The sequence below is a fragment of the Microtus pennsylvanicus genome, chromosome 18, assembly GCF_037038515.1.
Source record: "Microtus pennsylvanicus isolate mMicPen1 chromosome 18, mMicPen1.hap1, whole genome shotgun sequence".
In the NCBI taxonomy this organism is placed as follows: Eukaryota; Metazoa; Chordata; class Mammalia; order Rodentia; family Cricetidae; genus Microtus; species Microtus pennsylvanicus.
Window position 1 is genome coordinate 14,638,581 of NC_134596.1, and position 24,583 is coordinate 14,663,163.

The 24,583-nt window shown below is 45.6% G+C and overlaps 1 protein-coding gene across 4 annotated transcripts in view; it reads left to right on the forward strand.

Moving 5' to 3' along the window:
* Positions 1-22,904, forward strand: part of Mtmr10 (myotubularin related protein 10) — a 55,494-nt gene extending 32,590 nt beyond the window's left edge. For all 4 annotated transcript variants that reach the window (XM_075952308.1, XM_075952309.1, XM_075952310.1 and 1 more), the window contains 5 exons: positions 485-555; positions 5,242-5,411; positions 13,098-13,268; positions 14,975-15,157; positions 19,931-22,904. In XM_075952308.1, the coding sequence (XP_075808423.1) occupies positions 485-555; positions 5,242-5,411; positions 13,098-13,268; positions 14,975-15,157; positions 19,931-20,527 (1,192 nt within the window). In that variant the 3' untranslated portion in view covers positions 20,528-22,904. The remainder of the gene's footprint in view (positions 1-484; positions 556-5,241; positions 5,412-13,097; positions 13,269-14,974; positions 15,158-19,930) is intronic.
* The last annotated feature ends 1,679 nt before the right edge of the window (positions 22,905-24,583 follow it).

Consider the following 24,583-nt stretch of genomic DNA (forward strand, 5'->3'; position numbering starts at 1 on the left):
AGTTTGGTTTCCTGAACATTATGTAAACCAACCTCTTTTTTTAAAAAAAATTTATGATTTATTTATTTTTATTTTATATGCATTGATGTTTTGCCTGCATATCTGTGCGAGGTGTCGGATCCCCTGGAACTGGAACTGTAGACAGTTGTGAGCTTTCTTGTGGCTGCTGGGAATTGAACCCAGGTCCTCTGGAAGAGCTGCCACTGCTCTTAACTGCTGAGCCATCTCTCCAGTCCCAGCCTCTTTTTTAAATATAGGGTTGATGAATTTCACTGATATTATTCCCTAAAGAATCATTCCTGTTAATACCAGAGAAGATTGCAAAGGTTGAAAGTCTGTGTATATATGGTAGATGATGGGTTTTGTGTGATTGTAAACCCTTAAGATTTATTTATGCAGGCGGCAGGATGTCTCTGCAGGCAAAGGCTTGTACATGGAAGATAGTTGATATTTAACAGTGTTTTCCCTCTTTCTTGCTTTTCAGGGCTTTTCTTCAACACTCAGCAGAACTTGTATACATACTAGAAAGCCAGCGTCTCTCTGTAGTCCTGCAAGGTAATTAAAATAATTCCTGAGACTACCAGGGCGGCCCACTAATGTAACTAGTGTCCAGTCGCACTGGCACAGACCTGCTGGAGAACAGAAAGGCAGACTCTCCCACTTAGTAAATCCTTTGTCTTTCCTAGGAAGTGGGTCTGGCCCTGGCTGGACTGATTCTTGGCACTAGTTTGGCCAAGGCATCCTCTCTAACCTATTAAATTTGCTATTAAAATTACTATTTTTCTAATTCAGACAAATTTAGTGTAAATGCTTACTGATTCATAGTAAATTGTGAACATAAAAAAATAATTTGAGATCAAAAATTCAGATGAAATAGCCAATAATTTTCTTCTTTATATAATTAATTAAATGTTTTTATTGATTTTCCATCCCTACTGTAGTCTCCCCTCCCTCCTCTTTCACAGTGAGTATTCTCATCTTATTGGGCTTGAGTCCCAGTTTCCCCACACAAAAAGGCTTTAGGAGTATGGAGCCTGTTTCACTAACATTTCTAAAGTGTGATTTTTAAACCATTTGTTGAGGTGTGATGCACATTGACTATACTGATAACTTAGCAAAGAGAAAGCTTAGGTTTTCTGTTTGTGATTTTGGTTACACATATGCAATCTCACCCAAGTGGAGGTCCGAGGACAACCCCAGGTGCTGGCCCTTACCTTTTACCTTAGACAGTGCTCCTCTTGTTCATAGCTGTGTAAGAGGCGAGCTGGCCTGAGACTTCTGGGCTCTCCTGGCTCTGACTGTCTCCCAGCAGGGGTGCTGGGGATTACAGATGCTTGTACTACTTTATAGGCTTTTACAGGTTCCAGTGACCCAAACGCACATCATCAGGTCTATAAAGCAAGACCTTTGCCCACTGAGTCATCGCCCCAGTTCCCCAGTCAAGTGTTGGAAATTTTTCATCACCCCAGTTGGGTGTTTTTTTGGTGGAGAGGCAGGGTTGGGGACAGGCAGTTGAGTCAGGGTCTGACAATGCAGTCTTGGTTGGCTTGCTTGAAACTTGCTCTGTAGACCATGCTAGTCTTGAACTTGCAGAGATCTGCCTGTGTCCTAGCACCAACTCACTAGGCTATTTTCTGTCTCTGTAGATAGGCCTTTTCTAGATAGTTCATATAATTGGAATCACACAGTATGTTAGTTATCAGTCTATGGCTTCTTTCATTTACCCTAGGATTTATGATGTTCATGAGTGTCATGTGTATTTTTAAAAGTGTATCCGATTGTTTGTAAATCAGTTTATCTATTTGCCTGTTGATGGACACTAGGTTGTTTCCATATGGGGACTGTCACTGAGTCTGTGGCTGTGAATATTTACACAGATGTGTTTTGGAAGACATGGTTTTAGGTTGCTAGGTTATGTTGCATATCCATGTCCATCTTGTAAGGATCCGCTAAACTATGCTCTGGAATGGCTGTGTTATTGGACTTGGGGATCACAATTTGTGCCCCAAATCAGGTCCAGCCACTCGTCCTCAACGAGCCAATAAAGAGTCAAATTAAAAGTGGAAAGCAGGAAAAGAAGGACAAAGAGATCCATCTGCTCAAGTCCATCTGACTGGGTCCTAACATGAGATCAAGATCAAATAGAGGGCCAAGCATGCACACATCTAAGCAGTCCTGGTCAGGGTGTGGTCCCACCAACACTGACCCATTACTGCCTGGGCTTCAGTCTCATTCTCTATGGTGTCTGACAAGTGGTAGAACAGTGTGAAGTCTCCTCCTAGGAAAGAAGCTCACCCTCTGATAGCACCTTTTTCTTTTCCCAGCTTAGGATTCCTGGGGAAATTCCCATGTCCTTGGGGCCCATTGTTTCAACAGTCTGACAGTCAGATAGAGAGACACACACATCTCCTTAGACTGTCTTCATTTCTGCCAGACTAGTTACTTCTGGACCACATTTTCTCTCTCTGCATGGATGAGGATGCTGATTCATCTCCATCCTCACCAGCACCATTGTCTGTCTTACTCAGGTGCAAGTGAAGTGCTAGTACTTCATTGTGCTTTTCCTTTACATTTCTCTAATGCGTTTCCTCTTTCTGTTGAGTTCTGAGCCTTCTGTATGTGTTCTGGATGCAAGCCCCTTTAATCCTACATGGTTTGTATTTTCTCTTACTGTGTCCTGTCTGTCCTTCCTTTTGGATTTTGAAATACTAATTTAAAAATTTTGAAGTATAACTTATCTATTTTTATGGATCATGTTTTTATATCCTATTCAAGACCTATTTGCCCAACTCAAGGTCATAGGGACATTTCCCTTTGTTTTGTTTTATAAAATTTCTATAGTTTTAGCTCTTAAAATTTAGGTCTTTGATCTATTTTGAATGAATTTGTGGGGGGGGAGAGAAGGTAAGAGGTTGAGAGAGAAAGATACATTAGATAAATAGATGATAGATAGAGAGATGACAGAGAAATAGAGAAGGTAAGAAGTTTTGTATGTGGATATTAAGTAGCCCCAGCATCATTTGTTGAAAAGACTTTCATTTGTCCATTAAATTGCCTTGGTGCTTTCATGAAAAATCACTCGTAAATGCCAAAAGTTTATTTTTCTATTTTATTTCTTTGAGTTTATGTCAGTTCTTCATGCTACTACCACAGTATCTTGAGTGCTGTAGTTCTTCAGTACACTTTAAAATTGAGACATTAACTATACATCTTGGCCTTTGAGATTGTTCTGGCTATTCTGGGTTATTTATATTTCTGTGTAATTTCTAGGGTTCAAAGAAAAAGGACTACTGGAATGTTATATGAGCATGTTGACTCCATAGATCAGTTTAGGGAGAATGCCATCTGTGTGGAATTGACCAAACTGTGGAGTGAATGTCTCCCCACTTATTCTGGTCTTCCTTCATTTGTCAGCAGTGGTTCTAGACTTTACACTGATTCTTAAATCTCTTGAGTACATTTAAGGTATTTTTAGGTGTTTCTATGGTTACAGTGTTTCCTTAACTTCATTTCCAGGCTTATTGCATACTTGTTATATTCTGAGTTCTTGTGATCTTACTCATTTATTCTAGTGGTTATTTTCTGCATTTCTTAAAAATATTTTTCTTGTATGTGTATGATGTGTGTATGTGCATGTCCATGTGTGTGGAGGCCAGAGATAAATGTTAGATGTCATTTTCAATCACACTCCACCTTATCTTTTGACATAGTGTCTTTCATTGAATCTGAGCTCATGGATTTGGCTGGACTGGTTAGCCAGTGAGCTCCAGGGATCCACCTCTTTCTACCTACCCAGCACTGGGCTTATAGGTAACCACTCCCCTTTTTATGTGGGTGCTGAGGACCCAGGACCTCGTGCTTTCTTCTTGGCAAACATTTACCAATTGAGCCGTCTATCCTTCATCCTTGATCTTTAATATGCAGGAGTTATATTGTTGCCAACTGATGCCTTTTAGTTCTTTTTTATTTATTTATTTTTTATTTGAGACAGGGTTTCTCTGTGTATCTCTGGCTGTCCTGGAACTCACTCTGTAGACCAGGCTAACCTCAAACTCACAGAGATCTGCCTGCCTCTGCCTCCCCGAGTGCTGGGATTAAAGACATGCTCTTTTATTTCTTTTTTTTTCTAAGTATTTTGACTTACGCCTCTAGTATCATGTGCTGTAGAAGTATTGAGAGCAGACATCCTTGTTTCATTCCTAGTTTTAGGGGGAAGCATTCAGTTTTTTACCATTAAGGATGATATTAGTTGTAGGGGTTTGGGAGATGTTTCTGGTAAGGTTTATTTTAACCCCTAGTTCATTAAGAGTTTTTATTAGGAATAAATGTTGAAGTAAGCCAGATGCTTGTTTGCTTCTAGATAATATTTTTATTGACTTTTGTTTTATTAATATGCTATTGTTACTTTGTCATGTGCTAAAGCAATCCTGCATTCCATAGAATAATTCCTAGTGTTTCATAGTAATTTGTTACATTAATACTTTATTCATGACTATTGCATCTATAATTGCAAAGTCTGACAGTGTTCTCATCATTTTGCCTGGCTTTGATATCAAGGTAATTCTAGACTCGTTGGAAAGGACAATGGTTGGGTGGCAAGATGCACAACTGTGATACTAGCACTTGGGACACAGAGATAGGAGGTCCATTGCCACCCTTGGCTTCACTGCAAGTTCGAGGCTAGTATGGGTTACATTGAGACCTTGTCTCAAAAGGCAAAAATCTGAAAAGGAAAATGGCTGTAAAGGGTGGGAAGAAAATGCTTGCCACCTTTTCATGTGATGGGAACAATTTCATTCCATCATTCACTTCTGTAATACAGTAATTTGACTTTGAAATACTGTGTTTGTTTAATATCCTTGACAAAACAACAGTAGAATGTATTCTAGAAAGATGTTGTACACAGACTATTGAGATGTAGGAAATGTAAGCAAAGAACTACATCTGCCAACAGTGACATGTGAAAGTCCATCTATAGTCAGTGCGTGTGTCCTGCAATGAATTAGGATAAAATACTGTACTTGTTTGCCTCACTGATGACCTGCTTTAATACTTCTTTTGGTTCATATAGATCTCCAATTAAGAATAGAATATGAGTTATATAACAAATTATATGCTGGACTCCACTAAAATTCTCTTACATAGACTACCTTGAAGGCAATTTAAGTATATACTGTTGAATTACCTAATTTATAGTCATGATTTCTCTTGGTCATCATTTTCTTTCCATTTTATTGACAGAGGAGGAGGGAAGAGACTTGAGTTGTCTGGTAGCTTCCCTTGTTCAAGTGATGATGGATCCGTATTTCAGGACAATTACTGGATTTCAGAGCCTGATACAGAAGGAGTGGGTCATGGTAGGATACCAGTTCCTAGACAGATGCAACCACTTGAAGAGGTCAGAGAAAGAGGTAATCAGTATTTCCGCCTTACGAGACCTTCCTTTTAAAGTGTGTGTTGTGGTGGTGGTGGCGGGGGAGGAATGCATAGTGCCTGCCATGGGAGGTTAGAGGACAACTTTCAGAGGTCAGTTCTCTTCCATCATGAGATATTGGAATCAAACATAGGACTTCGTGTTCATCTGGTAAGTGCATTTACCCTCCGAGCCATTTCACAGGCCCCAAATTCGCACCTTTCAAATATGCATGAGATAAAATTTTGCCATTGTGAAAATGGTAAGGACCTTTTTCTTTAGTTTTTCAATATTGATTTAAGACATCCTAGCTTTGTTAGTTAAAGGCTAATAGAGTGGAATCCAGATTGATGTAAAAGGTGACAATAGAGGCAGAGATGACGCTTGAACCCCTGACCTCTAGCATCTGAGAGAATAGAGCCAGAGCAGCTCCCTCCAAGCTGTTTGCTGTGGGCTGTCTTGAAGTTTGTCTTCTTATCTCTGGGCCTTAAATATATAAGTTGGGTGTTTGGTTTCCAAGCAACACAGCCCAGTTGTCATAAAATCAAACCTAGCTTTTCTGCACCATAGTGAGTATTGCAACTGTAGGAACACCATGGTTAGGCAACAACCTGACCTGCCGTGCTCGGTGCTAATGTCGGAGCACAAGAAACTGGGGAACAAGCAACATGAGCCTCCAAGCCTAAGTCCACAGTAAGTGATCTAGTGCTGATGAGGTGGATGGCAGAGACTTCTAAAGAATGGTTATGAGAGAGTGGAACCACAGAGGAGATGATTGAACACCAGATGTACTAACGAGAAACAAACAGCTGAATGTAATTAAAAGGCAATTCAGGAGATGAGAGAGGAACTCAAGTGTCTCAAAAATTCACACTGAATTCTAGGAAACGAAACAATAAACTGAATAAACTTAGCAGCTTCCCAATAGATTGCGGCAAGTGAACACGGGTTATCAGGCTATATAATATGATATATATATATATATATATATATATATATATATATATATATATATGTAGATGAATTAGACAGTAGTGAGATGCAGTATTTGGGGGATATAATTTCAAAAAAAACAATTGAAGAGTCGTGGACATTGAAGAATAAAAAGAGGTACAAGCCAGAGACTATTGAATAAAATAATGGCTGAAAGTTTCCCAAATTTTGGGAGATGGACATCCAGATACAGGAGGTTTTAGAACCTCAAGCACTTTTGACTGAAAAAAGATCTCCAGATATGATAATACAGCTTTTAAAAGTGTGTGTGTGTGTGTGTGTGTGTGTGTGTGTGTGTGTGTGTGTGTGTGTTTATGAGTGCAGAGTCTGTGGTGGTCAGAGAGGGCATTAGGCTCTCCTGGAGCTGGAGTTATAGGTGATTGTAACGCCACCTGCTGTTGGTACTGAGAATTAAACTTGGATCCTGTGCCAGAGCAGTGACCTATATGCTTCTCTGTTTCTGTGATAAACACATAACCAAAGCAACTTGGGGAGGAAAGGGTTTATTTCATATTATGCTTCCAGAGAACAGCTGATCACTAAGGGAAGTCGAGGCAGAAACCATGGAGGAATGCTGCTTAATGGCTTGCTTTCCATGGTTTGCTCTACTTTCTCCTCCCTCCCTCCCTCCCTCCCTCCCTCCCTCCCTCCCTCCCTCCCTCCCTCCCTTCCTCCCTCCCTTCCTTCCTATTTTCCCTTTCCTTTTTTTCTTTTTTTTTTTTTGGAGGGGTGCCACGGGTTTGAAACAGGGTGTCTCCGTATAACCCTGACTGTCCTGGAACTTGTTCTGTAGAGAGGCTAACCTGCAACTCACAGAGATCCACCTGCTTCTGCCTCTTAGAGTCATGAGCTACCACCACTCCACTCAGATTGCTTTCTTATACAACCCAGGACCACCCATCTAAGTACGGGACTGCTTTCAGTGGGTGGGCCCTCCTATATTGATGCTTAAGTTTAAAGATGCTCCATAGACATCCCCAGAGGCCAGTCTAATGTGGGAGTTGCTCAGTCAAGGTCACCTTTTCCCAGGTGACTGTAGTTTCTTCCAGGCTCAGAAAAACTAACGAGTGCAAACAACAAATGCTCTTTTCACCATGGCATTGCTCTAGCACCATCAGAATATGTTTTAAAAAACTAAATGATCAGAAAAATGAAAACTATTGAAGGTTGCAGGACAGAAATGTCAAGTCTCATAGAAAGGCAAACCCATCATAATAGCAGGAGAATTCTGAGCAGAAACTCTAAAGTCCAGGCAGGCCTAAAATGATGTATTTTAGCTGGGCGGTGATGGCGCACGCCTTTAATCCCAGCGCCTGGGAGTCAGAGACAGGCGGATCTTATTGAGTTTGAGGCCATCCTGGTCTTCAGAGTGAATTGTAGGACAGGCAAGACTGTTACACAGAGGGAAAAAAAGATGTATTTTAAGCCCTGAAAGAAAACCAAAAAACAAACCCCAAACTATCAAACTAGGTTACTGTTACCAGCAAAATTATGCTTCATAATCAAAGGACAAATAAAGATGATAAGAAGTAAAGATCATAAGCTAAAATTCATAAGCATTCCTTGCAGATAGTACTGAGAGAAATCCTCTACACAGGGGAGGAAACAATAAGTCTCACTAGAAGATTTGATAAGAGTTAGAGAATGAATCAAGAATTACAACAGGAGCTGGGCCGTGGTTGCACAAGCCCTTAATCCCAGCACTTGGGAAGCAGAAACTGCAGATCTCTGAGCTCAAGGCCAGCCTGGTCTAAAAGAGCTAGTCCCAGGACAGCTAGGACTACACAGAGAAACCCTGTCTCAAAAAAAAATATTACAACAGATGACAGGAGTTAATTCATAATTTTATTTATTTTTTTAATATTTATTTATTATGTATACAATATTCTTTCTGTGTGTATGCCTGAAGGCCAGAAGAGGGCACCAGACCTCATTACAAATGGTTGTGAGCCACCATGTGGTTGCTGGAAATTGAACTGAGGACCTTTGGAAGAGCAGGCGATGCTCTTAACCACTGAGCCATCTCTCCAGCCCCATAATTTTAAATAGTAACTCCCAATCTTAATGATTTCAAGTCACTAACTGAACAAAGCAGAGTGTCAAAGTGTTGGATTAAAAAACAAGACCCAAGTATTTGCTGCCTGCAATAAATATACCAAACTGGTAAAGATAAAATACAGTCTGGAAGTGAAAAGACAGGAAAAGATATTTCATGGAAATGAAATCTTTAAGTAAGGACTCGCTCTATTCACATCTAACAAAGCAGACTTCAAAATCAGTTAAAGACAAAGTTACTTCATTGATTAAAACGAACAATTCATCAAAATACATAACAGTTATAAACATCCACGGATCAAATGCTGGAAACATTACTGGACATAAAAGCTGATCCTAATACAACAATTATAGATGGCATCCATACACCTTGGTTACAGCATGAATATAAAAATGTCCCTTGTAGGTTTCTGTGTTGGAACAATCGATCCTCAGACGACAAGTTCTTTTTATTTCTTTTTGTTTCTTTGTTTGTTTTTGTTTTTTAACGGAAACTTTTGGAGGTGAATCCTCACTAGAAAGATGAATCACTAGGGTAGGTCTTGAGTTTATAACCTGAGCCACCCTCTTACCCTCCACTTCCTGTTCTATGGGACAAGCCACTGCCACGCTTCTGCTTCTGAAGAGCCATCTGCTCTGTGGCATCTTCTCCACTATAATGGATTTTATCACTTCAAGCCACCAACCAAAATAAATCCCCTGTGGGGCGCTTCTCTTCAGCAATGAGAAAACTAAGTAACAGAAATTTGGTAGCACTAAGTGGAGCCATTGCTGGCATGAACCTGCTTTTGGAAGTGGTGTTCTGAAGGAACTTTGAAAAGTTTGGAGGTTCAGTATAAGAGCCCTAGAACTCACTAAACACAGCTTAATTGGGCATTCTAGTGTGAGTGGGAAAGACAAGTGTAGACACACGGAGAGTGCAGACCATGCTCACAGGGTTTCAGAAGGGAACAAGGACTAAAGCCGTTCGTGTAGGAGTCTGAAAACTTGAATAAGACAGAACTCAAAGGTAATGGGCTAATTGGTTTGGCAGAGGAAATTTCAAGACAGAAGAATATTCAGGCTGCAGAATGGTTATTGTTCACTTTGTTTACCCAGATTTGCAGTGAGAGAGAGAGCAGAAAGTGGAGCAGGAAGATGTTAAAATTGTACTTCTGGCAAGGGAAGGAGTGATCTGGTTACAGTTGTGAACAGAAATGTGCAGCTTGATGAGGAAAAGAGCTTGAACCAGATTCAGTTGGTGACAGAATTACTGCAGAATGGCTGTGATTCTTAAAAAGATTAATGTCATGAAGGAGAAACCTTGAATTTAAAAAAAAAAAACGGTAAGAAAGGTGCTTTGGGGGCAAGGCCTCACCCATTGCAGATTCACTTGAGAGAACAGGGCTTAGAGCACCCTACTGGCAAATGGTAGCCATGAAAGTGCTTTCCTGGGTTCTGTGACCAAAATACCTGATTTCCAACTGTGATCCAAGGGATTCAAGCTACACCTTGAGCTGTCAGTGGACTTGGCATTGTCCACATGGTGATAGTTTTACAGACATGCAAAATGCAAGAGGGGATGGGCTGTTAAATGAAGGTTTGCACTGATTTTTGATAAAGCCATTTTATTTCCTGTGAGGACACCTAAGTGTGCTATATCTGAAGCTGTGAAGCTGTGAAATCTAAGTTAGTGGGCACTCCAGGATATTGGAGATGCCAACAAACTGCAGGCATGTTGTGGAACTGATCCAAGGGAGAGGTCATAAGTGTTAGAGGCACCAGAGTTGGAGGCAGGGCTATAAACTCCTATCTAAGCACACATAAGTGAGCACAAACCCCAAGTGCCAGGGCCAGAGCCACTTTACCCTGCTGGTTTTCAACCTTACTTTGGTACAGTTTTTCACTTGTTTATGTTGCTTTGCTCCATTCCTGTCTTATGAGCAGGAATGCCTATTCTTTTCCAGTCTTTATTGGCGGTAGCTTATTCTCTAATTTCATAGGGGCTCATCAGTAGAAGTTTACCGGGAATCTCAGAAGTCACTGGGCTTTAAGCTTTCAAATAACGTTAAAGCTGTCAGACTAGGGGACTTAGGAGCTGGACTTAATGCATTTTGCGCTGAGTGAGCCATGAACCTATGAGGATCATTGGCAGAATGTTGTGGTTTGCATGGGAATGTTTCCAATAGGTTCATATAGTCAGACACTTGGTCCAGCTCTATAGCTGTTTTGGAAGGCTTTGGGATCTTTAGGTGAAGCCTCACTATAGGAAGTGACTTGCTAATGCTGGGCTTTGTGGGTCATAGCCTGGCACCACTTTCTGTCTATTCCCTGATTTCTGATCCACGTACATGTGAACTGGCAGCTGCCACAGCTGTCACACCTGTCTGCTACCATGCTTTCCCCATCGTGGACTAGGCTCCTTCAAACTGGGAGCCAAAATAATCCTTTCCTTCCAGAGATGGCTTTTGTCAGGTGTTCGAGTTCAGTGATGAGAAAAGCAACTGACACACCTTCTCCTGAATTCATAGGTCATTCAGAAGAATAAAAACAAAACCAGCAGAATTTAAACTGCATTACAGAGCAAATATATTTAATAGGCATCTACAGAGTATTGTACCTAATAGCTACAGGATATACATTTTTCTCAGCAGCTCATGGAACTTTGTCCAAAATAGATCCATTTTAGGACACAGCATTCTTAAAAAATGAAAAAAAATAGAAGCAATGCTAGCAGTAGCATGATACCTAACTTCAGATCATACTGTAGAGCATTGGGCTGGCACAGAAGGGCACACAGACCAACAGGAAAGAAACAGCCGACTGAGGTAAGTGCATCACCTGCAGCTGTGCTGAGAGCATACACGGAAGAAAAGATGGCCTCTTTAGTGAGTCATTGCTGGGAAAACCAGATTACCCACATTTGGAAGACTGGAAAAAATCAATTCAAAGTGAATCAAAGACCGTATAATATATTATAATATAATATAATATAATATAACATAATAGATATAAAGTATTGAAGCTACTAGAGGAAGGCATACAGGAAGTGCAGGCAGAGGCCGTCAGTGCTATGTGGATGAGGGTAGAGGTGACTCTTATGCTGCGCATGTAAATTAGTGAAGCTCTCATAGGAATCAGTGTGGAAGTTTGTCTTAGAGACACCATGACCAGAGCAACTATTAAAAATGAAAACATTTAACTGAGGTGGTAGCTCACAGTTCATTATCATCATGGTGGGGAGCATGGCAGCGTGCAGGAAGACGTGGTGCTGAAGCTGAGAGTGCTACACCTTGCAGGCATCAGGAAGTAGACTGATAGACTGCGTGGTACCCTGAGCATATAAAAACCTCAAAGACTGCCCACACAGTGACACACTTCCTCCAACAAGATCAAATCCACTCCAACAAAGCCATACCTACTTCCTATGAGGTTATGGGCGTCAATTATATTCAAACAACCACAAGGTTCCTAAAAATCTAAAATAGGAACTATCTTATGATCCAACTATGCCACTTCTTGCTGTATACCAGGAGGGTCAAAGGTCACATCCAAAAGAGATACTGCCCAGGCTCAGTGTGAGGTCAGCATAGGTGCCCTCATCCCAATTGAATGGTAAGGAAAATCCAGCGTGTAGGTATACAAGACATAGCAGTGTACCATAAAAAAGAAGGAACTATGGGGCAACTGGAGATCATGATGGTAAAGCAAAATAAGCCAGACTTGGGAAGACAGAGCACACTGTCTCCTCTGGGGAGAGAGACTGCTGGGGAATAGGCAGGGGGAAGTGTAAGAGGGCAGGTGGAAACGGCCCACTTCTACATGTATGGAAGTGCCCTTATGCAATCCCCTATTGTATAGAACTGAATGCTAAGAATATCCTAGCTAGCTCAAATCATCTTTGGAGTTTCACATTTCCTGAAAATAGGCCATAATAGTTAGACCCGAGATTTTGCAAGGAACATCTTCATAACAGCTGTGTGGCTTCCTGGGCTCCCTGTTTAGCTGCAGAAGATCCTGTAGTACTTTGGAGGCCACGCAGCTAGGTTGGCTCCTTTACTGTTGTTTCAGAAAGCACCGTCGACTAGTGGCAGTGCCTCCCAGGAGTCCTCCATGTGGCCTAGGGCTGATGCCAACAGCTTCAGGAAACTTGGGGAATTTCCTGGATGAGAACATGGTCATTGGCTGACCAGTTTGTGTTGCTCTGTAGAACCACTTGCCGGCTGTTTAAACACACGGCCTGCTCCTCCACATTGGTACAAGGCGGCACACTCATTTGTCTGCTCTTACCATATTTGCTAAGCAAAGAAGAGTTACTTTTTTGTTTTGTTACGTTTTTTGAGACAGGGGTTCTCCGTGTAGCCCTAGCTGTCCTGAAACTCCCTTTGTAGATCAGGCTGACTTCAAACTCTACCTCCAAAGTGCTGGGATTAAAGGCACATGCCACCACCGCCCAGCACCATTTTTTTTTAATTAAATGTGTGTCTTGACATAGATAGGTTTAATCTATATGCATGGCCTTAGCTCAGCTCAGTCAAGTGTTTGAGGCTTAGATGTTTTCTTGTTAGCTTCTTTCGTACCAATAATCAGTCAGGGAGTACATGTGACAACCAGAGGACAGCACTAAATAATCCCTTTCTCTGTCTGTATTTGCCAGTCTCCTTTATTCTTGCTCTTCTTGGACACCACGTGGCAGCTGCTAGAGCAATATCCAGCTGCCTTCGAATTCTCTGAGACATACCTAGCAGTGCTGTGTGACAGTACCCACATCTCACTCTTCGGCACCTTCCTGTTCAACTCTCCTCATCAGCGGGTGAAGCAAAGCACGGTAAGTGCCATGCTGGCTGCGGCTACTGTTTGTGCATATGGGTGAGTACATTTTGTGTCTAGTATGTATGCACGCCCTCACATGTGCGTGCAGGTGCCTGTGAATTTGAAGGCCTGAAGTTAACATCTGGTGTCTGCCGCAGTCACTTTCCGCCCTGTTTTCTTGAGGCAAGTCTTTTTCAGACCTGGAGCTGCCAGTTCTGCTTTTCCGGCTAGTCGACTTGCCATAGGAATTCTCCATGTCTCTTGAGTTTTGGATTCACCTTCTTATTTAGCTTCTCTAGGAACGTGAATTATAAGCTCAGTGTCCTTTATTTATGGCTAGAAACCAAATATGAGTGAGTATATCCCATGTTCCTCTTTTTGGGTCTGGCTTACCTCACTCAGGATAGTGTTTTCTATTTCCATCCATTTGTATGCAAAATTCAAGAAGTTCTTGTTTTTTACTGCTGAGTAATACTCTAATATGTATATATTCCATACTTTCTTCATCCATTCTTCCATTGAAGGGCTCTCTTCCATTTCTTTAATGGAGTTTTTCACTTCCTCTTTAAAGGTCTCCATCATTTTCATAAAGTTACGTTTAAAGTTGTTTTCTTCTACTTCTTCTGGTTTAGGTTTATCAAGTCTTCCTGATGTGTGACTGCTGGGTTCTGGTTACCATCTTGCTTTTTAGGTTGTTGGAGGAATTCTTGTATTGGCGTCTACCTATCTCTTCCTCTAAATGAGGCCAGCAGTTTCTTTGTGTCTTGCTCCAATTCTTGCTGTGGCTGTCTGAGTATTTGGGAGTTTTTCTTGGTCTGCTCTGTACTGTCAGTGTCTGTCTCAGAAGGCCTCTGAGGTCTCTATACACCTGCTCTCTTGGTGCTCTCTCCTAATCCCCTCAGTGTTATAGCAGGCTCTTGGTCTCCTCAGTATTATAGCCAGCTCTCAGCTCTTAGGTGGGGTGTGGTTAGTAGCTTGTGGGGTCCAGTGGATGGGTTTGGATTTTGGGGGAGCCTAGCTGCAGGAAACTCCCTGCTGGCTGGCTAGGAAAGCCCATGGGAGTTGGGGAAGGGCCCCTAGGTTTTGTGCTTCAGGACATGCTGCCACACAGTTGTTTGGGTTCTGTGAACCTAGGTCACCATGTTTGTAAACCTAGGGATGTCAACAGTGGTCCAAGGTTTGCAGTTCCATTCTAGTGAAATGCTTTGTTTTATTTTTAGTTAGCACCTTCATTGCCTGGAGTACAAAGTCTCCTTGGTCGCAAGGCTGGGAACATGCTGTACAGGCAATGTGCATCTCTCACCCATGTCGATCCTCCTTTTCAGGGTAGACTTCCTGCTCCCATGAGCCTGAGTGCTCTAGCGACAAACGTCCCTGGTGGTGCAGGCATGGGAAAGAGTGGGGGGGGGGTGTCTTCTCACACGTGTGCTTCCCTGGTGGTGCAGGCATGGGAAAGAGTGGGGGTGTGTGGCTTCTCACACGTGTGCTTCCCTGGTGGTGCAGGCATGGGAAAGAGTGGGGGTGTCTTCTCACAGTGTGCTTCCCTGGTGGTGCAGGCATGAGAAAGAGTGGGGTGTGTGTCTTCTCACACGTGTGCTTCCCTGGTGGTGCAGGCATGGGAAAGAGTGGGTGTGTGTGTCTTCTTACAGTGTGCTTCCCTGGTGGTGCAGGCATGAGAAAGAGTGGGGTGTGTGTCTTCTCACAGTGTGCTTTCCTTTATAGGAGTTTGCTATCAGCAAAAATATTCAGCTGGGTGATGAGAAGGGCTTGAAATTCCCCTCGGTTTGGGACTGGGCTCTTCAGTTCACAGCAAAGGATCGGACCCTTTTCCACAACCCCTTCTACATTGGCAAGAGCACTCCTTGTGTACAGAATGGCTCCAGGAAGTCTTTTAAGCGGACAAAGGTAAGCTGCAGACAGCAGCGCACTAGCAGTAGAGACCCCATCCCCACGCTGCTGCAGACAGTGCACTAGCAGTAGAGACCCCATCCCATGCTGCTGCAGACAGCAGCGCACTAGCAGTAGAGACTCCATCCCCATGCTGCTGCTGACAGTGCACTAGCAGTAGAGACTCCATCCCCACGCTGCTGCAGACAGTGCACTAGCAGTAGAGACCCCATCCCTATGCTGCAGACAGTGCACTAGCAGTAGAGACCCCATCCCATGCTGCTGCAGACAGCAGCGCACTAGCAGTAGAGACTCCATCCCCATGCTGCTGCAGACAGTGCACTAGCAGTAGAGACCCCATCCCCACGCTGCTGCAGACAGTGCACTAGCAGTAGAGACTCCATCCCCACGCTGCAGACAGTGCACTAGCAGTAGAGACCCCATCCCATGCTGCTGCAGACAGTGCACTAGCAGTAGAGACCCCATCCCATGCTGCTGCAGACAGTGCACTAGCAGTAGAGACCCCATCCCATGCTGCTGCAGACAGTGCACTAGCAGTAGAGACCCCATCCCCATATGCAGACAGTGCACTAGCAGTAGAGACCCCATCCCCACGCTGCTGCAGACAGTGCACTAGCAGTAGAGACCCCATCCCCACGCTGCTGCTGACAGTGCACTAGCAGTAGAGACCCCATCCCCACGCTGCAGACAGTGCACTAGCAGTAGAGACCCCATCCCCACGCTGCAGACAGTGCACTAGCAGTAGAGACCCCATCCCATGCTGCAGACAGTGCACTAGCAGTAGAGACCCCATCCCCATGCTGCAGACAGTGCACTAGCAGTAGAGACCCCATCCCCACGCTGCAGACAGTGCACTAGCAGTAGAGACCCCATCCCCACGCTGCAGACAGTGCACTAGCAGTAGAGACCCCATCCCATGCTGCAGACAGTGCACTAGCAGTAGAGACCCCATCCCCATGCTGCAGACAGTGCACTAGCAGTAGAGACCCCATCCCCACGCTGCAGACAGTGCACTAGCAGTAGAGACCCCATCCCCACGCTGCAGACAGTGCACTAGCAGTAGAGACCCCATCCCATGCTGCAGACAGTGCACTAGCAGTAGAGACCCCATCCCATGCTGCAGACAGTGCACTAGCAGTAGAGACCCCATCCCCACGCTGCTGCAGACAGTGCACTAGCAGTAGAGACCCCATCCCCACGCTGCAGACAGTGCAGTAGCAGTAGAGACCCCATCCCCACGCTGCTGCAGACAGTGCACTAGCAGTAGAGACCCCATCCCATGCTGCAGACAGTGCACTAGCAGTAGAGACCCCATCCCCACGCTGCTGCAGACAGTGCACTAGCAGTAGAGACCCCATCCCATGCTGCTGCAGACAGTGCACTAGCAGTAGAGACCCCATCCCATGCTGCAGACAGTGCACTAGCAGTAGAGACCCCATCCCCACGCTGCTGCAGACAGTGCACTAGCAGTAGAGACCCCATCCCATGCTGCAGACAGTGCACTAGCAGTAGAGACCCCATCCCATGCTGCAGACAGTGCACTAGCAGTAGAGACCCCATCCCCACGCTGCTGCAGACAGTGCACTAGCAGTAGAGACCCCATCCCCACGCTGCAGACAGTGCACTAGCAGTAGAGACCCCATCCCACGCTGCAGACAGTGCAGTAGCAGTAGAGACCCCATCCCCACGCTGCTGCAGACAGTGCAGTAGCAGTAGAGACCCCATCCCCACGCTGCAGACAGTGCACTAGCAGTAGAGACCCCATCCCCATGCTGCAGACAGTGCACTAGCAGTAGAGACCCCATCCCCGCGCTGCTGCAGACAGTGCACTAGCAGTAGAGACCCCATCCCCACGCTGCTGCAGACAGTGCAGTAGCAGTAGAGACCCCATCCCCACGCTGCAGACAGTGCACTAGCAGTAGAGACCCCATCCCCATGCTGCAGACAGTGCACTAGCAGTAGAGACCCCATCCCACGCTGCAGACAGTGCACTAGCAGTAGAGACCCCATCCCCACGCTGCAGACAGTGCACTAGCAGTAGAGACCCCATCCCCACGCTGCTGCAGACAGTGCACTAGCAGTAGAGACCCCATCCCATGCTGCAGACAGTGCACTAGCAGTAGAGACCCCATCCCCATGCTGCTGCAGACAGTGCACTAGCAGTAGAGACCCCATCCCCACGCTGCAGACAGTGCACTAGCAGTAGAGACCCCATCCCATGCTGCAGACAGTGCACTAGCAGTAGAGACCCCATCCCCACGCTGCAGACAGTGCACTAGCAGTAGAGACCCCATCCCCACGCTGCTGCAGACAGTGCACTAGCAGTAGAGACCCCATCCCCACGCTGCAGACAGTGCACTAGCAGTAGAGACCCCATCCCCACGCTGCAGACAGTGCACTAGCAGTAGAGACCCCATCCCCACGCTGCTGCAGACAGTGCACTAGCAGTAGAGACCCCATCCCCACGCTGCAGACAGTGCACTAGCAGTAGAGACCCCATCCCCACGCTGCAGACAGTGCACTAGCAGTAGAGACCCCATCCCCATGCTGCTGCAGACAGTGCACTAGCAGTAGAGACCCCATCCCCATGCTGCTGCAGACAGTGCACTAGCAGTAGAGACCCCATCCCCACGCTGCAGTGCACTAGCAGTAGAGACCCCATCCCCACGCTGCAGACAGTGCACTAGCAGTAGAGACCCCATCCCCATCCCCACGCTGCTGCAGACAGCGCACTAGCAGTAGAGACCCCATCCCCACGCTGCTGCAGACAGCGCACTAGCAGTAGAGACCCCATCCCCATGCTGCAGACAGCGCACTAGCAGTAGAGACCCCATCCCCACGCTGCAGACAGTGCACTAGCAGTAGAGACCCCATCCCTATGCTGCAGACAGTGCACTAGCAGTAGAGACCCCATCCCATGCTGCAGACAGTGCACTAGCAGTAGAGACCCCATCCCCATGCTGCTGCAGACAGTGCACTAGCAGTAGAGACCCCATCCCCACGCTGCAGACAGTGCAGTAGCAGTAGAGACCCCATCCCCACGCTGCAGACAGTGCACTAGCAGTAGAGACCCCATCCCCACGCTGCAGACAGTGCACTAGCAGTAGAGACCCCATCCCATGCTGCAGACAGTGCACTAGCAGTAGAGACCCCATCCCATGCTGCAGACAGTGCAGTAGCAGTAGAGACCCCATCCCCATGCTGCAGACAGTGCACTAGCAGTAGAGACCCCATCCCCATGCTGCAGACAGTGCACTAGCAGTAGAGACCCCATCCCATGCTGCAGACAGTGCAGTAGCAGTAGAGACCCCATCCCATGCTGCTGCAGACAGTGCACTAGCAGTAGAGACCCCATCCCCACGCTGCAGACAGTGCACTAGCAGTAGAGACCCCATCCCCACGCTGCAGACAGTGCACTAGCAGTAGAGACCCCATCCCATGCTGCAGACAGTGCACTAGCAGTAGAGACCCCATCCCCACGCTGCTGCAGACAGTGCACTAGCAGTAGAGACCCCATCCCATGCTGCAGACAGTGCACTAGCAGTAGAGACCCCATCCCCATGCTGCTGCAGACAGTGCACTAGCAGTAGAGACCCCATCCCCACGCTGCAGTGCACTAGCAGTAGAGACCCCATCCCCACGCTGCAGACAGTGCACTAGCAGTAGAGACCCCATCCCCACGCTGCTGCAGACAGTGCACTAGCAGTAGAGACCCCATCCCCACGCTGCAGACAGTGCACTAGCAGTAGAGACCCCATCCCATGCTGCTGCAGACAGTGCACTAGCAGTAGAGACCCCATCCCATGCTGCAGACAGTGCACTAGCAGTAGAGACCCCATCCCCACGCTGCAGTGCACTAGCAGTAGAGACCCCATCCCCACGCTGCAGACAGTGCACTAGCAGTAGAGACCCCATCCCCACGCTGCTGCAGACAGTGCACTAGCAGTAGAGACCCCATCCCCACGCTGCTGCTGACAGTGCACTAGCAGTAGAGACCCCATCCCCACGCTGCAGACAGTGCACTAGCAGTAGAGACCCCATCCCCACGCTGCAGACAGTGCACTAGCAGTAGAGACCCCATCCCCACGCTGCAGACAGTGCACTAGCAGTAGAGACCCCATCCCATGCTGCAGACAGTGCACTAGCAGTAGAGACCCCATCCCCACGCTGCAGACAGTGCACTAGCAGTAGAGACCCCATCCCCACGCTGCTGCAGACAGTGCACTAGCAGTAGAGACCCCATCCCCATGCTGCTGCAGTGCCCTGTCGCTAGCCATGGTGTCTTTACAAGTGTTAGAAACAGGCACTTTGTAGGAGGCAACTACTGCAAGTTTTGAGAGGCCTTCCTTTTTAACCAATGTGATAATATTTTGACTTTTTTCTTGGTGAGGCCCCTGAAGCCCAGTTGGCATAAGAGATGGCAGTTGGCAGCTCCGAGCTGGACTTCTTGCTAGCCTGCCTATTCTTTCTAGAAATCAGCTAGTGTAGATGTTTTCCTTACCCCTACAGTCTTATGAGCATTCCCTAAAGCAAATGGTACTTGCCTTCCTTCCACTCTTCTCCTGGCATGATAATAACCTTGGAGAGTCGATCCAAAAAGTTAGTTCCAGAGAAGACAGCATAAGCTCCATAAGGGAAAGAAGGACCGTGTCCTTCAAGGCTGAACCCCTCCTGACCGCTATTAATCCTACCTGGTTAAACCTGCACCACTGGTCCTTTTGAAAAGTGGGCGCTCCGGTAGAGTAATGGCAAGATCTGTCTCCTGTGCAGAAAAGCTACAGCTCTACACTGAGAGGGATGCCGTCATGCTTAAAGAATGGAGTCATCAGTGACCAGGAGCTGCTTCCGAGGAGAAACTCACTAATACTGAAACTGAAGCCAGACCCACTTCAGCACACCGACAGTCGGAACGGTGGAGTGGAACAGTACTTTAAAGAGTGGTTTTCCAGACCAGCCAACCTTCATGGCATTATCCTGCCACGTCTCTCTGGAACACACATTAAACTGTGGAAATTGTGCTACTTCCGCTGGGTCCCTGAGGCACAGATCAATCTCGGGGGCTCCATCATGGCCTTCCACAAGCTCTCTCTCCTGGCTGATGAGGTGGACATGCTAGGCAGGATGCTGAGGCAGCAGCGGAGTGGCCCTCTGGAAGCTTGCTATGCAGAGTTGGAGCAGAGCAGGATGTACTTCAGAGCCACAGGTCCACACGACACCCTGGAGACACCAGAGTTTCTCTCCTCTTCCTTTCCATTTTCTCCTGTGGGAAATCTATGCAGACGGAGCATTTTAGGAACACCCTTAAGCAAATTTTTAAGTGGGGCCAAAATATGGCTATCAACTGAGACGCTAGCAAATGAAGATTGAACTAATGTATTTTCTGAACACATTGCGAGAAGCTGTATATTTCCCCTCCGAACTGAGATTGCTAATCTAGGTGTTTAAAACTGGTCATTTTATATGTAAGAAATTTGCACTAATATTTAAAACTTGTTTAATCATGCTGCCTTCAGTTATTCTAAGGGCAGTGTGACTTTGGTTTTGTCCTCTGTCCTTTGGGTCATTTGCAGCACACATTCCCCATTGTGACCTGTGATCACAGTAGTGAGGTTTCTCTGGTGTGTGAATTTTATCAGCATCTATTTTCCTACCTATTAAAGGTTATCTGACAGTCAGATCATGACCCAAAGACGGTGGGTAGGAAGTTCATAAATTAGCACTTAATGCATTTCAGATCATCTGATAAAATTCCCTGTAGGCCTCAGTTGGCATCCATATGTTTTTCTCTGGTTGAACTTAACTAATGAGGGTTTGTGTTCTGGGGTTAGACTTTATTATTTTAGTTGACCTCATTTAGGACCTTAGATCACTGTGTTCCAGAACCCTGAGTTTGCTTTAATTCCGTACAACTAACTTTGGAAAATGCACTGTAACTTTCAAGCATTCACTGTAGCTAATTAAACCTAGAAGTGCCTTGGACCTTAAGGTGAGAGTAACTAAGATGCCAGAATAACAGGGGGAACCATAACTCCACGTTTTAAACTTAGGGCATTTAGACCCCACTACATATTACATACTGGGAATAGCTTCTTGCCAACAGGCCTCACTAATAGCCAGTAGTCTCCAGAGCGACATTTTGTCCCTCAGGAAGTGACCCTGCAATCTATGGGGTGGAACCCCTAGAGACTCTTTAGGCAGCAGAGGCACAACTCCAGCTGTGGACAGGAGCATGCCTCACCCTGACCATGGGCTACTGGGAGTGCTCTGCCCCCCCATGATCACGTCAGCTGGCATGCTGACATAGGTCCGCACTCCTCCTTAGAAGTAGCTAGTGGAGGTCATGAGATGAACAGGTGCACAGACTAGAGCAGAGGGCTTCCCCAATTATTGCCATTTTAATACACTTTGTGGCTCCCATTCTGACTTTGGGGGTCAGTGCCAAGAGGCTGAGAAGCTCATCTGAAACTCGCGTTCCAAGCTGTGCTAAGAACCTGGCCGGCTTTATGAGGCCAAATTCAGAAGCTCCCAATTGTTGATGTGTGGAGAGCCTCCTCCCCGTTTCAAGGTGGATATTTCCTAATGGACAATGGCAGTGTCTTAAATCACCACCTTGGGTTTCAAAATACTTTATAGTAAAGTGCTGATTTAGTTGGTTTCTTTTTCTATAACAGAATTTCTCAAGTAGTTGTATCTGTATGTGGTGCTGCATAGCTATTTCTGCTTTTACCTTTGCAAACTGTTTAATGATGGCTCTGCATTTAACAGAGCAGTTGTCCTTGAAAGAATCTTAAGAAGTTCCAATCTCGTGGCTAACCTAATGTTTCCACCCATCTGCTGCCTATAGAATAAGGGCTCTTGTGAACTTATACAAATAGCATTATCAGCAGTGAGGATGCTCCCGTCTCTGGCTGCTTAGCAGCCCCAGGCCCTAAGACCACTGGAGCCTGATAGTAATTCCCACATTTTCATTAAGCTACTTCTAGAAATTGTTCTAAATTTATTTTGGTAATGGGAACTTATATCTTTGTAATTTATATCCCTTACATTTACTTCAACTCTTTTAAGAACTTTGTTTTTGTTAACTTACAAAAAGGTCAGGTACTATTAACACTACTTTTATGATGGAAATTGCCTATTTTTGTATGGTAATCAATTGTAAATGTTTTAATATTTCCACTAGGTGGTTGTTATATCATGATTATTGTGCATACTATTTGTAAAACAGCTCCAAAGCCCTAGTGTGGCCCATGGTACAGCTGCTCGGCACCTCTGTTAGCCGAAGTGACCCTGTGGTGGCAGAAGAGGTAAGCATGGCTGCATGCAGCATACCAAAGAGCTCGAGGCCACTGTCTCCCAGGCCCTGTGGGCAGAGCCTGTGCTGGTGGCGTCCACGCAAAGCCGACACTGGACGTTCTAGTGCGAATCCTAAAGGTGGGGTGTCTTACTGTTGTTTTACGATGGGAAGCAATTCTAAAACCAAAAATGCCTAACTCTATTTAAGGACAGGACATTAATTTGTACTGACAGACAAAGATGAAAACTGCTCAACACATCTTTCAACAAGATCTTCTTGCTGTAGCAGTAACCTCAAGTACAAACCTTGGTATTGCGACAAAACTAAAACCTTTGTGCCTAAATACAACTGGTGAGCTGAAGAGGGACGAGCAGGTTGGCTGGATCCTGCTCAACAGAAAGGATGTAAAGGGAATTCTGACTGCTAAATAAAATTTCCACTGAAACTGTTTGTAGTAGTGACCAGCATGAAACAGTCCATAAGACCATAGCCACTGATGACAGGAGGCTTCGGCTCCCTCCTGTACTGTGTATCCTTTCTTCATCTGGTTTGAATACCCTCTAAGATGGATTGGAGAAACAACTTTCACATCAGTTCAGAACTGGCTGTAGTTAGGCCACCTGAGTAGCAATGAACTACCCTATCAGTTTTAATACTGGGGAATTGTGTTTCCCTGAGTCCCTGGAGACTGGGACCCCACATTGAGACCTGACCCTGCTATACCGTCAAGTCACCTCCTTCTAGGCCCCTTCTCCAACCTGAGACTCTTTCAAACAGGGGCTAGTGAGCATCCCTGTTATAGTGACAGTGTATAAAATCAGCCTGATCTAGCCAATGGGGGTGTTCAAATGCGATGGCATTGGTCTTGCCTTTGCTAATATGGCCTCAGGTGCTTCAGAGATATAAGAAGTTAGTGGCACAGCTTTATTTTATAATCATGTTTTATTAACAAGGACTTTTCCAAAGGCCATTCCAGCCAGGGAAGCAGGGAGCCTGACTGCAGATCCTCACTTCTTCCTCAGCTCCTCCAGATCTATCCCTGTGTCACCTCCAGCTCTAATAGACCACCCACTGTAGACTACTCTTCCTTTCTGCCCCATCTCCAGTGGATCACCTAGACCTTCTCTTCTAACCTTCATCCCATTGTCTCAGCCCCAAACAAGAGCAGGCACTCCCTGGGATCCCAGAGGCTACTCTGGTCAGGGAACCAGGTGGCCTAACTGCAGATTTTCACCTGTCTGTCCTCTAAATCCAGCACCCCTTGTGTCAGCCTTAAGTCTGTAGCTAACCACCTACTGTGGATCTCCCTCCTCTGTCCCCATCTCCAGCGAACCACACAGATCTCCAACCTTCCTAATCATCCTGTTATCCCAGCCACCAAATTCAGCAGGCATCCCCTGGGAACCTACCTGTCAAGCCTGCTGGAGAAGCACGTAGGCCAGCGAAGCAGGTAAGCGAGCTTCAGATCTTCACTCTCCATCCTCTCCTCCAAATCCAATCCCCCAGTCTCGTCCCCAGCTCTGTAGGAAACTACCTGTTATGGTCTTTCCTCACTCTCTGTCCCTATTCCCAGGGGACTAAACTGAATTTTCTTCCCTTTCTTCCCTCCTGTGGACCCCTTAACTATCCCCCCCCCCAGCCCATCCCCATTCCTAAATTTCAGCTCCCAATACCTAGAAACATTTTAACTGGAACTCCCAGTGACCACATCTAACAGAATCACAGAAGTCCCTACCAGGAAGCACATAGTCACCACACTATCCTGAGAACCACAGAGGGTAACAGAAACCAAGGGACAAAACACCCCTCAACAAAGACAAGACCAGATATCGACACCTAGATTTACAGTCATCGCAAATTCAGCTGCCTAGATACCAGCGTAAAAACACAACAACAGCCAGGACAGTATGTATGTCTTCTCTAGAGCCCAGAAACCCTACCTGAGAATTTTAACATAGCTGAAAAACAAGATAAAGGCCTTAAAACAGGCTTTATGAATATGATAGAGGTTCTTAAAGAGGAATAAGTCCCTTAAAGAAATCTATGAAAACACAAACAATGTAAGGAAATAAACAAAAACCACTCAATACATAAACATGGAAATAGAATTAATAAAGAAAACCCAAACT